Source organism: Acinonyx jubatus, chromosome B2 (assembly GCF_027475565.1).
Source record: "Acinonyx jubatus isolate Ajub_Pintada_27869175 chromosome B2, VMU_Ajub_asm_v1.0, whole genome shotgun sequence".
Classification (NCBI taxonomy): Eukaryota; Metazoa; Chordata; class Mammalia; order Carnivora; family Felidae; genus Acinonyx; species Acinonyx jubatus.
In genome coordinates, this window is record NC_069385.1 from 52,634,554 (window position 1) to 52,651,391 (window position 16,838).

Consider the following 16,838-nt stretch of genomic DNA (forward strand, 5'->3'; position numbering starts at 1 on the left):
GTTGAGACCCAGGCATCAGTAGTTTTGAAAGCTCCCAGCTGATTCTAATGTGTAGGCGTGGCTGACTACCCATATTCTAAACTCACTCACAGTAATGATGGGCTGGACTCTTCCTTATAGCCTTTCACCAATTACTCTTAAGACCACTTAATAGCTGTCCATAGTATTATCCCTTTCTTAAAAGCCAGGAACAAGCCTGACCTCAAACAGGACAAGTTTAGGAATCTCCAGGGCATCACAGTTTAAAACTTCACCTCAATTTCCTAACCAGAATATCTTGCTTTGGTATCCACCAGAAGAAAGAGAAGTAGCAAACACTTACATGGAACTTACTTTGTGCCAGGTACAGTTCTACTATATTTTATTCACATTAACTTGCTTAACCCTCACTACTATCCTATGGAATAGAAACTTATATTATCTCACTTTGAAAATAAGGAAACTGTATCACAGACAATTCAAACAACTGGCTACTCCCAATGCACCTCTGGGCAATCTTTTTCACCTAATCTGTGGCATAAATAAGTGAGTGAGATTATTAATCATCAACTTTAATTTTAATTTCCTATTGCCTAAATTAGATCATTTGTTGTGATTAATTTAGGCAGGTTGACTGCAACAATGTAGTCATGGGTTGTTCTTTGTTAATTTAGCTCCTAGCCTCACAACATACATTAAAAAAATATTTAAAAGAGCATATGGATTGAAGAATTAAAAGTAAAAAGTGAAATTGTAAAAAGCCTAAATAAAATAGCTAAATATTATGCAACCATTAAAATGTATTATAATGAAGAATTTGTAATAGCATAAGAAATGTTACTATATAAAGGATGCAAAGTTATTTACAATAGCAAGGTGGACACATGAGGAACAAACCGCAGAGAAATAAAACAAAATGTCAGTAATCTCTGGGATATGAGATTATGGATAATTTTGCCCTTTTCATGCTTTTCTATATTTATTTATTTTTATTTATTTAAATTCAGGTCAGATAACATACAGTGTAGTCTTGGCTTCAGGCGTAGAACCCAGTGATTCAGCTCTTACATGTAACACCCAGTGCTCATCCTGAAAAGTGACTTCCTTAATGCCCATCACCCATTTGGCCCATCCCCCACTCACCTCCTCTCCGGCAACCTTCAGTTTATTCTCTGTATTTTAGAGTCTCTTGTGGTTTGCCTCCCTCTCTGTTTTTATCTTATTTTTCCTTCCTTTCCCCTATGTTCCTCTGTTGAGAGTCTCAAATTCAACATATGAGTGAAATCCTATGATATCTGTTTTTCTCTGACTGATAGTGAAGTGAGATGTTTTTCTTCTATAATCAGGAAAAAATCAACATATTTTTTAAAGGCTATTGCATGAGTCCTAGAGAGAGATAATAACGGCCTGATCTTAGGTGTCATAGCAGAAATGGAAATGTGGGTAGAGAGAGGACATATCAAGGCTTTATGTGTGGGATGCAAGTAGGAATTGGAGGAGCCATCCAAATGTCTCTGACGGTTGGCACCCGAATACCAGTGAGTCAGAAGCAAGAGCAGTGTGGAAGGGTAACAACGGGTATGATTTCTGACAGTATGATACACGAATGCTTCCTAAAGGGCACTGCGATGAAGAGATTAAACAGCTTTTGGAAAATCCTGAATTGAAACTCAGAAAAGAAGCTGGGTATAGAGGTAGAGATTTCGAAGTCACTGACAAAAAAGTGTGACAGCTAGAATGGTAAGGATGAAAATGTTCCTCACAGAAAAGACTATGCTGAAGGAATCTCTAAAGAAAACGGCATACATCTTACAGCCAAAGTATAAAAAATTGCCCACTTAAGAGTATGGGACACATTTTAAGATATCAGGTAAGAACTCAAACTGTCAAATGTTCTTAAAAGTCCTGTTCATATTAGGAAGAAAACATATATTTAAATATAAGTACCTAAAACAAACCCAATTTTATTTTTTTTAAATTTATTTATTTATTTTGAGAGAGACAGAGACAGCATGAGTGGCAGAGGGGTAGAGAGAGAGAGAGAATCCCAAGCAGGCTCCACACTGTTAGTGCAGAACCTGATGTGGGGCTCGAACTCACGAAACCGTGAGATCATGACCCAAGCCGAAATCAAGAGTCCAACACTTAACCAACTGAGCCACCAAGTCTCCCCAAACAAACCCAATTTTAGATAAACAGGGTAACTCTCATTCAGAAGGGGACCAATACTCTCTCAAATAAAGCCAAGTTCTTGAAGCCTGATTGTTTTATAAATATTTCATAATGAAAATGTAGTCACATTTCAGTTAGTTTTCTGATCCTTACAGTTTCATCATACTTGGGCAAGTTTTATAATTCTATTTGAATGTAATCATCTTACACATATGAGCCAGTATATACACATTAATAATTGTCATTGATTACAAGGGGACCCAGGGAAGAGAATACAAACTGTCTCGTGAGAGGAAGTATTACTAGAAGAAAAACTATAAAAAGGTGGATTCCCACGAAAGGTGGGCTGGCCAAACCCACCTTCACATAAAGGGTGACACGGCATTAGGGTGGGCATTCCTCCCAAGCAGAGAACTTATTTTCTATTCATTTTTCATCAAATACTAAGACTATTTACAATTTAAGAGAACTTATCTATACTATAAATATAAGTATAAAATATTACCATTTTAATCCAATTCAATACATTTAGAACACACACCATGTTTACACAAGTAGAAATATCAAAAGACCTAAAAGATACTACACTAAACTTTTAAAACTATTCATTGCATATCATATATAAACTTGTGATTTATTAATTTTTTCATTTTAAATATTTATAATAGTATTTTAAGCAAATAAATTATGAAATTTCCATCTAGTTCCACAGGTTTTATATTAGATGGTTTCCCACGATATCCTGATGAGGCCCTGTTTCTGGGGGAACATGGGTTTTTCCCAGATGCTGCTGTTTTCATACAAGTTGATGATCAAGATGTTTCTGATCGCCTCCTTCCTTCCCAAATTGAAAAGTGGAAACTGAAACAAAAGAAGAAATTAGAAAGGAAAAAACTCATCAAAGAAATGAAGGCAAAAATCAAGGTACATATCCAATAAAAAAAAATATGGGAGTAAATTTGTTCAGAATCTATTCATTTTTTTTTTATTTACTTTTTTTTTTTAACGTTTTATTTATTTTTGAGACAGAGAGAGACAGAGCATGAACGGGGGAGGGGCAGAGAGAGAGGGAGACACAGAATCGGAAGCAGGCTCCAAGCTCTGAGCCATCAGCCCAGAGCCCGACACAGGGCTCGAACTCATGGACCGACCGCGAGATCGTGACCTGAGCTGAAGTCGGCCGCTTAACCGACTGAGCCACCCAGGCGCCCCTCTATTCAGTTTTAAAGTGGTCTTTATAAGAATGTAGTTTTCTGATTTTAATGCCACAGTCAATATGAAAACACTTTTTATCAAATATTAAGACTATTTATAGGGGCACCTGGGTGGCTCAGTAAGTTAAATGTCCAACTCTTGATTTTGGCTCAGGCCATGACCTCACAGTTTTGAGCCCCATGTAGGGCTCCCTGCTGAGGGCAGAGCCTGCTTGGATCCTCTCTCTCTCTCCCTCTCTCTGTGGCCCTCCCTAACTCACTCATGCTCTCTCTTGCTCTCTCTCAAAAAAAAATAAATGAACTTAAAAAAAAGACTATTTGCAATTAAAGAGTTACAAAATTATTTGAGGCCTATGTGATTTTTCAATGTGTTAATGCTTTTCTCTCCAAGGCAAATAAAATTCAAGATAGTGGTAGCACCAAAGTATCCCTACACCAGACACAGGAGCAAAGTGGGAGAGGCATCATAATTAAACTTTTCAGTGGCTTTTTCACTAGTTCCTGGAATGATGACCTATCCATCAAGGCCATATTGGCCATTAGTGAAACAAATCTATATATTGGTTTAGGACATCTTTTCTGAAACTATAATCTGAGGAGTATTACATAAAATCTTCAAAAGTGTCATAGGGAATCCAGCAATTCTACTTTTAGGAATCTATCTAACAGAAATACAAATATATCCACGTAAAAATGGATATATGAATGTTCATAACAGCATTATTCGTAACAGACAAAAAGCAAAAACCACTCAATATCCACCAACTGATGAATGGATAAACAAAATGTGTTAGACACCCAGATAGAGTGCCGTGGGTTCCCACCCAAGATGGCAACATAAGAGCCTCCTGAATTCATCTCCTCCCACAGACACACTAAATCCACAACTACACATGAAGCAGTTCCCTCTGAAAGAAATTCGGAAACTAGCTGAATGACTCCTATACATTAAGCAAATGAGAAAACACCCATATCACCCACATCAAAACAGTTGCTGCCTGAGAGTCCAGCTTCCAATCAGCCTATGCTGTTGGCTTTCCTCCCCTTTGGGACACTGACAGGTTGCGGCCACCCTTAACTACTGGGAGCTACTGAGAGCAAAGAAAGTAGGTCTGACAATCACACAGGTTTGAGAGACAGCCAAGAACTCAGTCCAGGCTGACTGATAAGGTTCACCTCCTACCCAAGCCCACTCTGTGAAGACTAGGAAATGTGGCCCTTTGTCTAATGTGCAGAAACCAACCCAGAGTCAAAGAAAATGAAGCAGAGGAATATATTTTAAATAAACACTCCAGAAATAGACCTTATTGAAACGAAGATAAATGATCTACCTGATAAAGAGTTCAAAATAATGTTCATAAAGATACTCACTGAGGCAGGAGAACAATGCATGAACAGAGTGAGAATTTCAACAAAGAGATAGAAAATACAGGAAAGTTCCAAACAAATCACAGAACTGAAGAATATGATAACTGAACTGAAAAATTCAATAGAGGAGTTCAATAGCAGACTAGACACATAGATCAATGGAACAGAACAGAGAGCCCAGAAATAACCCCATGCATATACTCTCAACTAATTTATAAGAAGAGAGCCAAAGATACACGGCAGAGAAAGAATAGTCTCTTCAGCAAATGCTGAGAAAACTGGACAGCCACCTGCAAAAGAATGAAACTACCCTATATATATTATACAAAAAATCAACTCAAAATAGATTAAAGAGTTGGACATAAGAACTGAAACCATAAAACTTCTAAAAGAAAACATAGGGGGTAAGCTCCTTGACATTGGTCTTAATTAGTTTTTTGGATTTGACACCAAAAGCAAAAGTCAACAAATGGGAACTATATCAAACTAAAAGCCTTCTGCACAACAAAGGAAACCATCAATGAAATGAAAAGTTAATTTACTGAGTGAGAGAAAATATTTACGAATCACATCTGATTTACATCTGATAAGGAATTGAAATCCACAATATCTGGAGGACTTGTATAGCTCAATGCAAAAAAAAAAAAACCCATCTGATTAAAAAAATAGATTGAAAATATGAAAAAAATCAGATGAACTGAATAGACATTTTTACAAAAAAAAAGACATACAGATGGTCAATAGGTACATGAAAAAGTGTTCAAGATCACTAATCATCGGGGAAATGCAAATCAAAATCACAATGAGATATCACCTTATACTTGTTAGAATGGCTGTCATCAAAAGACAAGAGATAGCAAATGTTGGCTAAGTTATAGAGAAAAGGAAACCCTTTGCACTGTTGGTGGGAATGTAAACTGGTACAACCCCTGTGGAAAATAGCCTGGAAGTTTCTCAAAAATTTTAAAATAGAACTACCATATAATCCAGCAATTCTACTTCTGGGATAAGTATCCATAGGAAATGAAAACAGGATATTTACACCTCCATGTTCATTGCAGCACTATTCACAGTAGCCAAAACGTGAGAGCAACCTAGGAGTCTGTCAACGAATGAATGGATAAAAAAGACATTGTGTTTATATGTACGAGATATTATTCAGTCATGATAAAGAAGGAAATCCTGCCATTTGCAACAACATGGAAGGACTTTGAGGGCATTATGCTAAGTGAAATAAGCCAGACAGGGAAAGACAAATACTGCATGGTATCACTTATATGCGGAATCTAAAGAAATTCACACTTACGGAAATAGACGAAAAGTGGTTGCCAGGAGCTGAGGGGTGGGAGAAATAGAAATTGGTAACAGGTACAAACTTTCAGCTATAAAATGAATAAGATCTGAGGATTTAATGTATAATATGTGACTATAGCTGGTAATACTGAATTGTATAATCAAAATTTGCTAATAGAGTAGAACTTAAATGTTAAAAAAAGATAAATATGTGAGGCGATGGAAGTGTTCATTAAATGGGAGGAGTCCTTTCACTATGTATACATATATCAAATATCACAATTTACACTTTAAATATCTTAAAATTTGATGAGACTGGATGAATGAATGAATAAGTCAATGAAGTGAATGAATAAGTGGTATATCTAATGTTGATACTATTCACTATTAAAAAAGAATGAACTATTGACACACCTTACAACACAGATAAAAATCATTATGCTTAGCGAAAGAAGAGCCAGGCTAAAAAAAAAAAAAAATAGTACATACTATATGATTCATTCCATTCCATTTATAAGACATGTCTTGAAAGAGTGAATCTATAAATCTGGGCTGGGGTGAAAATAATGGGGCTTTCAAATCTGGAACTAGGAAGACTAAGATGCAACATGAGAGCAGTGTTAAATAATTTGAAGGGCTTTCATGCTGAAGAGAGCTTAGTTGTTCCATAGGGCCACAGGGAGGAACTACTATTGGTAGGAGGAAGGTACAGGGAGATGTATTTCATTATTAGTAAGAGTTTCAAAAAAAAAAAAATACAAACAAAACCTAAAATTGAAGGTAATGAGCCACTTGTCAAAGATAAGCTAATCAACTAATTCCAATTCTGAGATAATATGACTTAAATTATTCAATACATTATTAGGCTATTATATTTTAATGATAAAAGATTATCAAACTTGTTTTTAAGTTTACTTATTTTGAGAGAGTGAGAGTGTGAGCAGGAGAGGGGGGAGAGAGAGAGAGAGAGAGAGAGGATCCCAAGCAGGCTCCAAGCTGTTGCACAGAGCCCAATACAGGGCTCGAACCCACAAACTGTGAGATCATGACTTGAGCCAAAATCAGGAGTCAAATGCTTTACTGACTGAGCCACCCAGGTGCCCCTAGATTATCAAACATTTTTAACAAATTACTTCCAACTATTTCCTTATTTCTCCGTATACATAATCTACCTAATTACCAAAGCAAACTAACAGATGATAAATTCAAAAAGGTGTTCTAAAATTTGTAGGAAGAGTGGCAGCCCCCAAATGTTGTTTATCCCTCTGGAGGGAAATCGCTGATCAAAAGTTCCAGAGCTACAAGGATATAGTAGCATAATTACCACCATCACATGCTTTTCTGGAAATTCACCATCCTTCCATCCAAATGCTATTCCCACCTTGGGAAACATATATACATACATATGCATACATATACATATGTATGTATATATGTATGCATATGTATGTATATGTATGTGTGTATATATGTATATATGTTTATATATGTATATGTATACATGTATATATGTGTATATATGTATGTATATATGTGTATATATATGTATATATGTGTGTATATAATATACATATATATTAATACACAAAAAATAATTTTATCCATTAAAATGTTTTAATGTCTCCTTATTTAACAGGATGATATGATTTCTAAAAGAAGGGCTGAACTTATAGCAGAGAGAGAGAAAAAACAGAAAGGGGAGGTAAGTAAATAAAATTGCTGCCTTTTAAAAAAAGAATATCCCTAATATAATGTTTATATATATTATATTATATATGTTTTTATATATCAACAATATAAAATAAAAAGATGCATAGAAAAAGTCTTGAGGGGTATATGGGTGACTCAGTTGAGCATCTGACTTTTGATTTCGACTCAGGTCATGATCCCAGGGGCGTGGGATAGAGCCCCCCTTTGGCCTCCATGCTTAGTGTGGAGCCTGCTTAAGATTCTCTCTCTCCCTCTGACCCTCTCCCCTGCTCACTTTCTCTCTCTCTCTAAAAAAAATAAATGAAAATAAATTAAAAAAAGAAAAAGTCTTGAAAGAAGTACACAGAGTTTACATATGAGAAGTAAGATTATATATCACTGTTTTTCTTTATACTTTTTGTTTTTCCATAATTGTTTACAATGACCCTTTATTATTTTTATAATCAGAAAACTGAACATTTTTAAAGGAAAGAAAACCACGAAAGAAGTTTAAATAATCTAATTCAAGATATAATACCACATTAACCTATGCTTCTTTTGGATTTTCATTTTTGCATTCCAGCCTTCCAGTCCATGCACAGGGAGATAGGCTGGGAGTCTAGGACTGAGGTCTAGACAGAGAGACTGTAAAGCTGTGTTGGAACTAAAATATAGATTATGCCGAGATAAAGAATGGAATGAGACAGCGCCTGTGAACCCTCAGACTCATATATTGTACAGGCTGCTCAGTACAGCTCCTTTTCTCCACCTGCTGATTTTTTGAAAAGATAAACCTTGAAGATTGTAGATTTTGTTTTGTTTGGAGAGGAACTATTCCCATAATGACGTAGCCTACCCCAGTGCTACAGCCAAGCTCACTCAGGGGTATAGAATTTAAAGAGGAGGTGTGATGAGACATGCTAGTTCTGTGAAGTTACCTGGGGCTCGTATGTATAGTCAGCTTACAAGTAATCCCCGTAACCAAGGCAAACAATGAGATGCTTCCTGCCTTCTCCCATTTCCTTCTGACCATCTTTTCAACACTGACTCTCAAGACTATGATCTGATACCTAAATTGGTATCCTTTCTCCAGTTCTTGCTGACTCTGTTCATTGCTGGCTCTCCAGTGCCTCACATAGTGCTGACACATAGTAGGCACTCACCAGTTGTTTTGTTGCTGTTGTATAACCTTGAGCAGGTTTCTTAATCTCTCTGAGCTTAGGCTTTTTCGTTGTAAAATAGAACAAAATTAACAATATCTAGTTTCCTGAATTAATAATACTTTAATTTCCCTTCCCTGCTATTCTTTTTTTTTTAAGTATCATTTATTGACAAATTGGTTTCCATACAACACCCAGTGCTCATCCCAACAAGTGCCCTCAATGCCCATCACCCACTTTCCCCTCTCTCCTACCCCCCATCAACCCTCAGTTTGTTCTCAGTATCCAAGAGTCTCTTATGGTTTGTCTCCCTCCCTTTCTGTAACTTTTTCCCCCTTATTCTTTAATTAAATCTGCTTTTTCTTTTTTAAATTTTTATTTAATTTATTTGTTAATTAAATCCAAGTTAGCATATAGTGCAACAATGTTAATCTTTTTCTTAAGAAAATCAGTTTTCAGGATAAATTTTAAATGTTCCTGATTTATCATTTTTCTATTTGTTAACATTAGAATGGTGGGATTTCTTACTATTTTTCATTTAAAAATTCAATATTCTATCTTAAAAATCAAATCATGGTTTTTTTAAATGTTCATTTATTTATTTAGAGTGAGAGAGAGCACACAAGTGGGGCAGGGGCAGAGGGAGAGAAAGAATCTCAAGCAGCCTCCACACTGTCAGCACAGAGCTCGATGGGGGCTCACCCTCGTGAAACCATGAGATCATGACCTGAGTTGGGCACTTAACTGACTGAACCATCCAGGCACCCATAAGTAGGTTTTGTATAAGTTAGCTCTCCCAAGACTTAATCTTTCACAAAATTGGCTATGTATGTCACACAATTAATTTACACAAACCAACTTTGGGAAGATAATTCCTGAGATTTTTGATGAATCAAAGATGAAAACTGTGTATTGACCTTTTAAAATTTCTTTGATGAGAATTTTATGTCTTGCTACTGCCTCAGACAAAGAAAGACTAAACAAAATGTAGCATGTCTAGGTTCACGCAGTGTGATAGCTATAACCAGTTAATGTGACTTCCTGACTCTGCATAGATGCTGGGGCTTGCTTTCAAAAGAACAGAGACCTCATCATTTGCCTTTTGTATAGGATATGCAGCTCCATTACTCACCTTTTCATAACAGATTGGGGAACCACGTACAAATAAAGACCCTCCCAGGTTTGTCTTCTCATCCTTCACAAAGATCATTGCCCTTACTGTATGATTTTTTTCCGACAGATAACACGTTTTTTTAACATTAGAAATGATCTTAGTCTCAAGGTGGCTACTTGCATTAATTTCATAGGAAAATGTTGCCACCTTGTGGAATTTTAGTCTCCAAGTGTGATGATGAATAATCTCTAAGCCAGCCCCTTCTCATGTTTAGTTTGCATACTTTCCAGCTCCTCAGAGGCCTTGCTTCTACTCCTATTTCTTGCTTCAGAATCTTGGTTCTCTTCCTGTTGTTTGCTGGCTCCTTCTCTGGTGCCTCAGTCTCTTCTGTCAAGTTATGCGTAGCCACAGACAGGAGAAAGCCAGAAACAGCCAGTATAGTGAGCCAGGGCTGCAAGTCAGCAGAACAGTGAGGGACTACACCCAGATAAATAGTTAATTCAGATAAATACCGTAAGTACTAAGGGGAAGCCGAAGCCAGGGTCCAAATGAGGTTGAAACAAGGTTAAGGACCAAGCACCAGGCCAAGACCATCCTTGAGGCCTTCTAGGGAGAAGGCAGGGTGTATAGGCCCCCAGGTCTATCTGCAGAGAGCACTTTGGGATGGAGCAGAAAGCTAAGGTTGGGTGGGAGGGTGGGCGGAGGGTACAGGCTGGGGATTGAGTTCTTTTTAAGTTTTTATTTAAATTCTCATTAGTTAACATACAGTGTAATATTAGTTTCAGGTGTACAATATAGTGATTCAGCACTCCCATAATCTCCCAGTGCTTGAGTTTTAAGGTTTTGAAAACAAACGGTTTGGAATAGTGTCTCAAAATCCAGATTTAGAAGACAACCTCACCCCCCAGCACCGACCCCCCCTCCCCCCCACCAGCCATGTATCGTAAGGGAATCTAGTGTCTGACTAACATGCATCTGTATTGGGAAGCCTCAGAACTCTGACAAGTCTTTCACTTCTCCTCTATTTCTGCCTATCTCATTTCCTCCCTAGTTGTAAGCATTCTGACTATAACCTCCACCACCCCCCTGGCATAACCTTCTACTCAGTTATAGCCTTGCCCCTACTTTCTGGTACTGCTAGAAAGCTATGAGACAGTTTACCCCAAAGCTAGCCCTGTTTCTCAGAGACCATGAGTTTTGTTTCCTGTTGTCCCCTTTCTTTTTTCTTTTCTCTTTCCAGCCTTCTCTGGGATTGGTTGAATGTATTTTAGGAATCCATTTTATTTATCTTTTGGCTTTTTAGTTATGCCTCTCTGTGTTTTTTTAATGGTTGCTCTCTATTACATATACATCCTTACCTTTTCCCACTCTACTTAGAGTCAATATTATTCCATGTAATAGTGTAGAAAGCTGTGACTGTATAAATCCAGTTACGCCCACCGATATCCTGTATGTTCTAGTGGTCATTTGTTTTACAACCAAGTGGATTATAAACTCCATAAGAAAAAAATATATATAGTTTTTGTTTTAAATAGTCATATGTATTTTAAATATATTGAGAGGAAAATAAATCTTCCTCTACATTTATCCAGATATTTAACCTTTTCTGTTGTTCTTTATTCATTCCTCTGGTGTGAGGGAAATCAGAGGGATGAGAAGAATGTGGTCACCTGAATTGTTTTCCTGTGTGATTATTCTTGGCTGCTTTCAGCCAAGAAATCTTTTTCAATGGTGTGATTATGATATGCCTACATGTCATTTTCTTTATATTTATCTAGTTTGGGGTTGACTAAGCTTCTTTAATCCATAAATTTGTGTCTTTAACTAAATTGGGGGAAACTTTGGACATTATTTCTTCAAATACTTTTTCTGTCCTACTTGCTCTCTGTCTCCTTCTGCAAATCAATTTCACATAGGTTAGATCACTCACTATTGTGCCACATGATCTTGGGGCTGTTCATTTTTTCAATCTTTTTTCTTTCTTCTTTAAGTTTGATAATTTCTTCTGACCTATCTTCAAATTCACTGATTCTTTCCTTTGTCATCTCCAGTCTATTAAATCCATCTGATATTTTTTTAATTTCAAATATTGTATTTTTTTAGTTCTAATTTACATTTTGGTTTGTTTTTATTTCCCTCCTGAGGTTTCTTATCTTTTCATTTATTATGAGTGTATTTTCCTTTTCCTCATTGGTCGTAGGGATAACAACTGCTTTAAAGTTCTTGTTTTGTAACTTTAGTACCTGGAGTGGGTATTTGTTGATATCATTTCTTATGAGAATGGGTCATGTCTCATGATCCTTTATACTTTGAATAATTTTGGAGTATTATAACTTTTGAATTATGAGTGTTACGTAGATTCTGAATTCTGTTAGCTCCACGAGTGTTTTTGTTTTAGCAGGCAATTTATTTGGTAAGACTAAGCCTGTAAACTCTGTCATACTAACAATTCAATTTATACTGTTCTCAAACAGTCCATACGTGCATGGTTCAGAGATGTGGAAAGTCTGTATAAACTAATTTGTTGTTTCCTTCTCCGGTTCTCTCAATTCTGAAGTTTACCCTCACTCTCCGGTATCCTGGTTGTGTCTCCTTCCTCTGGTTGCTCCAGCTGGAAAGACACTGAAGTTTCCTATCAGAATTTTAGTCTCCCTGTGTCACCACCACTCTAATGGAGGCTGCCCTCTGAGCAAGGGCACAAAATCAGAGAATTCGCCTTTAACCAACTGCTCACTTCAAATTTTTGCTGCTTTCCAAATCTGCCTTTGTTTACTCTCCAGAGCTTCTTAAATGAGTGGGAGAAAGTGGTGTGTGTGTGTGTGTGTGTGTGTGTGTGTGTGTGTGTGTTGGGGTGGGGGGAGGGGTGTTCATGGTTTATGGTTATTATCTGCTAGAGGCTAAATTAACTTATTCCTTCATACTAGAGGCAGATCTCTGAGACCATGAACTTTAGAAGATATATCTCCTAACATAAGGCCTAAAAGGTATAATTTATCAGAAAAAAAAAAAAAAGCACTGTTTCAAGATCAAGTTGCCATTTATGGAAAAATAAAAATTTTTTCCCTAGGAAGAATTAACCTGTGGAGATTTTTAGAATATTAACCTTTAAAAAAATTCAACATGTTACTAAAGAAACTAGTGAAAGTAATACAAGAAAAAAAAGAAATAGCATACATGTTGAAAAGTAAGGACAGAACTCATTATGTGCACATAATTTGATTATTTATTAAGTCCAGGATAATTAACTGCACAAAAATTATTTAAGGCTGCCCCACCATCTCCTTATGTAACAATGACATCTGCCCCCATGGGGAAAAAAAAAGGCAAATAATTTCTGAAGCAAATAATCTGCCTAGAAGATAATAAGTGCCAGGGATATTGGTTGGTGTCCTCCATCTTTTGGAGCAAGATCCAACCTGCCCACCTCTTCTCATTCTCACATCTTAAGTGGAAGCACAATACAACCTGCCCTGCTCACACACCCAGAGTTTGAAGTTGCTTTGAATTAAGCAACTTGGTCCTCCATTCATAAAAATGGATGAACAACCAAGGATTACCATATACTTGAGAAAAATTATCAACACAAAGGAGCAACAAGATGAACAGAACAATTGACCCTAAAATGAATAGGCAATTCAGAAGACCTTACTAAACATTTAAAAAATTCCAATCTCCCTAAAAAAATTCAAGAACTTGTATCCATAAAACAAAAAACAGGATGCTGTGAAAAATCAGAAAGCAAAAAAGAGTTCACAGAAGCTAAAATGTATAATGTAAATTAAATTAATTAAAAGTTTAATAGAGGGTGGCTCAGTTGGTTAAGCATCTGACGCAGGCTCAGGTCATGATCTCAGTTTGAGTTCAAGCCTGGCACAGCTCTGTCAACACAGAGGCCACTTCGAATCCTCTGCCCCCTTTCTCTGCCCCTCCCCAACTTGCATGGATGGCCTATGCTCACACACGTGTTCTCTGTCTCTCTCAAAAATAAATGAGCAGTTCTTAAAAAGCTGAAGAGAAAAATTAGAAGTAAAAGCCAAAGAAGTTTCTCAAATTTAGAACAAAAATACAAGAAATAGAAAATATGAAAGAAAAACTGGAGATATGTGGGGTCAGTCCAGGAGGATCAACATCTAATTTGCATTCAAAAAGAAAAAAAAATGAAAAGAGAGCTAATATAGGAGGAAATAATCTTTAAAATATTGAAAGAAATGTCCCCAGTATTGAAGAGAGCAGAGGACCTTCAAATTGAAAGGGCTCAATGAATACTGAACAGAACAAGTTAAAAGAGATGTACATTAGACACACTGTCATGAAATTTGAGATTGCTAATTATAAAGAGATTTTAACTGTTTCTAAAAAGAAGAAAAGATATCTACAAAGGAATGTGGATGAGTTTTGTGTCAGATTTTTCACCAACAATACTGGATGATGGAAGACAAAAACAATGCCTTCAAAATTCTGAATGAAAATGATTTTTAACTATTTATAATGTATGAGGATGAAATGGAAATACTTTTAGATATTTAAGATCTTTGAAAATTAGCCTTCTGTATATTCTTCCTGAAAAGAGTAGCCAATTGATTTTTATGAATAATGCTTCTTCCATCTAAAAAACAAAACCAAACCAGAAATATGGGGTGGGGGTGGGGGACAAGAAAAGCATTATCCACATATGGGACAAATTAAATTATGCATTATTTTGCATAATAAGAAAATACAATGTTTGACATTGATACTTTAGACATTTTCCTCAAAATGGTACGTTTGTTGATATAGAGTTGCATCCCCTCTGTCACTATCTGTGGCTGTTGTGAATAAAGGTTATATAATTAAAATATGGCAGGTGCTGTTTACTGGGTTTCAATTTTCAGAATTAATCACTCTTTATTTGCTTTCAATTCTTAGAATCAATTTTTGCATGAAGCACTAAATACCTAAGTGCTACTTAAAAACAATCATAGGACAGGAATGTAAATGTGGTAATGCTGGAGATGGAAATTTAGAAACTGAAGAGAGGGAAAAGAGGAAAGAAGAGTAAGGACATTCTCTTGAATTGTGGGGAATCAAACATATATCTAGAAGTAATAGCTCAAGAGAGATTTGGAGATAATATTTAAAGTTATAGGCACTCAGTTGCAGAATTAAAGAATTAAAAATATGACTAACACTGGGGGATAGGCAGAAGAGAAAGAAAAGAAGAGAAATGTAAGTTAGCCAAATCCCTCATCACCACTAATATAAGAGAGAAAACAAATATCACAGGGGTCAAAAGTGTCTACTTTTTACTGTTTACTTTGTTATTTCCTAAACTGGTTTTCCCATAACAACCAAAAAAAAAAAAAAAAAAAACCCAAAAAACCCAAAAAACAACCAAAAAAAACAAAAACAAAAAAAACCCACGAACCTTTTTAAAATGCAAGAATGGCTAAGAATGATGAGATATATGTTTTTATATGGAAAGAAATTTAAATGCATTGCTAAATTATATTTTTAAAAAGCAAGTTGTACAATATGTATAAATATAATTTTGTGTGGGTGTGTGTGGGTGTAAACATCTAAAAGGATCTTAACCAAATTGTTAACCAAATTGTTAACCAAAATCATTTCTAGGTAGGAAAGTGGAAATAGAGATGGGAGTGTGAAGGGAGATTTTTTTACCCTATACAATGCTGTATAATTTTATCTTTTTAACAAAAATGAATCTATGTTTAAACTTACATAGTTTAATTTTTTTTAATTAACAAATAAGTTGGAAGAGCTATTAAGTTGAGCCAAGCTCTGCAACTGAGACATCTCTCATTTGCAGTGTGGACTCATCCCACCATACTTCCAATAATCCTTAGAAAATCAAATCTGAAGATTTTTTTTAATTGTCAAAGGATAAGGAAAAGGAAAAAGTGATAAAAGAACCAAATGGCTTCAAAATTTAAATAAAAAAAGAACCAGAACTGAAAAACACTGCCCCATATCCAAGCTTCTTTTGGAGAGGGAGGAGCCTGGGCACAGAGCAGGAAGGGACCCTCTCATCCTCCTCCCTGAACTTGCAAGGCCAAATTCCAGCTCCAGGTGCTCTTTAAAGGAACCAGGGTCTACTAAACGTGAGACAGGAAACCATCAAAACCCTAGAGGAGAAAACAGGCATCAACCTCTTTGACCTCAGTCTCAATAGTTTCTTGCTTGACACATCTACAAAGGCAAGGAAATTAAAAGCAAAACTGAACTATTGGGACCTCATCAAGATAAAAAGCTTCTGCACTGCAAAGGAAACAATCAACAAAACTAAAAGGCAACCGATAGAATGGGAAAAGATATTTGCAAATGACATATTGGATAAAGGGTTAGTATCCAAAATCTATAAAGAACTTACCAAACTCAACACCCCAAAAATAAATAATCCAGTGAAGAAATGGGCAGAAGACATGAATAGACACTTTTCCAAAGAAGACATCCAGATGGCCAACAGACATATGAAAAGATGTTCAACATCACTCATCATCAAGGAAATACAAATCAAAACCACAATGAGATACCATCTCACACCGGTCAGGGTGGCTAAAATTAACAACTCAGGAAACAAGAAATGCTGGGGAGGATGTGAAGAAACGAGAACCCTCTTGCACTGTTGGTGGGAATGCAAGCTGGTACAGTCACTCTGGAAAACAGCGTGGAGGTTCCTCAAAAAACTAAAAATAGACCTTATGACCCAGCAATAGCACTGCTAGGAATTTATCCAAAGGATACAAGGGTGCTGATTCATAGGGGCACATGTTTATAGCAGCGCTTTCAACAGTAGCCAAATTATGGAAAAAGCTATACGTGTCCATCAACTGATGAATGGATAAAGAAGAT

General features: G+C 36.3%; 1 protein-coding gene across 1 annotated transcript in view; it reads left to right on the forward strand.

Moving 5' to 3' along the window:
- AK9 (adenylate kinase 9) overlaps positions 1–16,838 on the forward strand; it is a 130,550-nt gene that overhangs the window by 87,330 nt on the left and 26,382 nt on the right. The window contains 2 exon segments of the mRNA XM_053222387.1: positions 2,856–3,075; positions 7,663–7,728. Of these exon segments, the coding sequence (XP_053078362.1) occupies positions 2,856–3,075; positions 7,663–7,728 (286 nt within the window).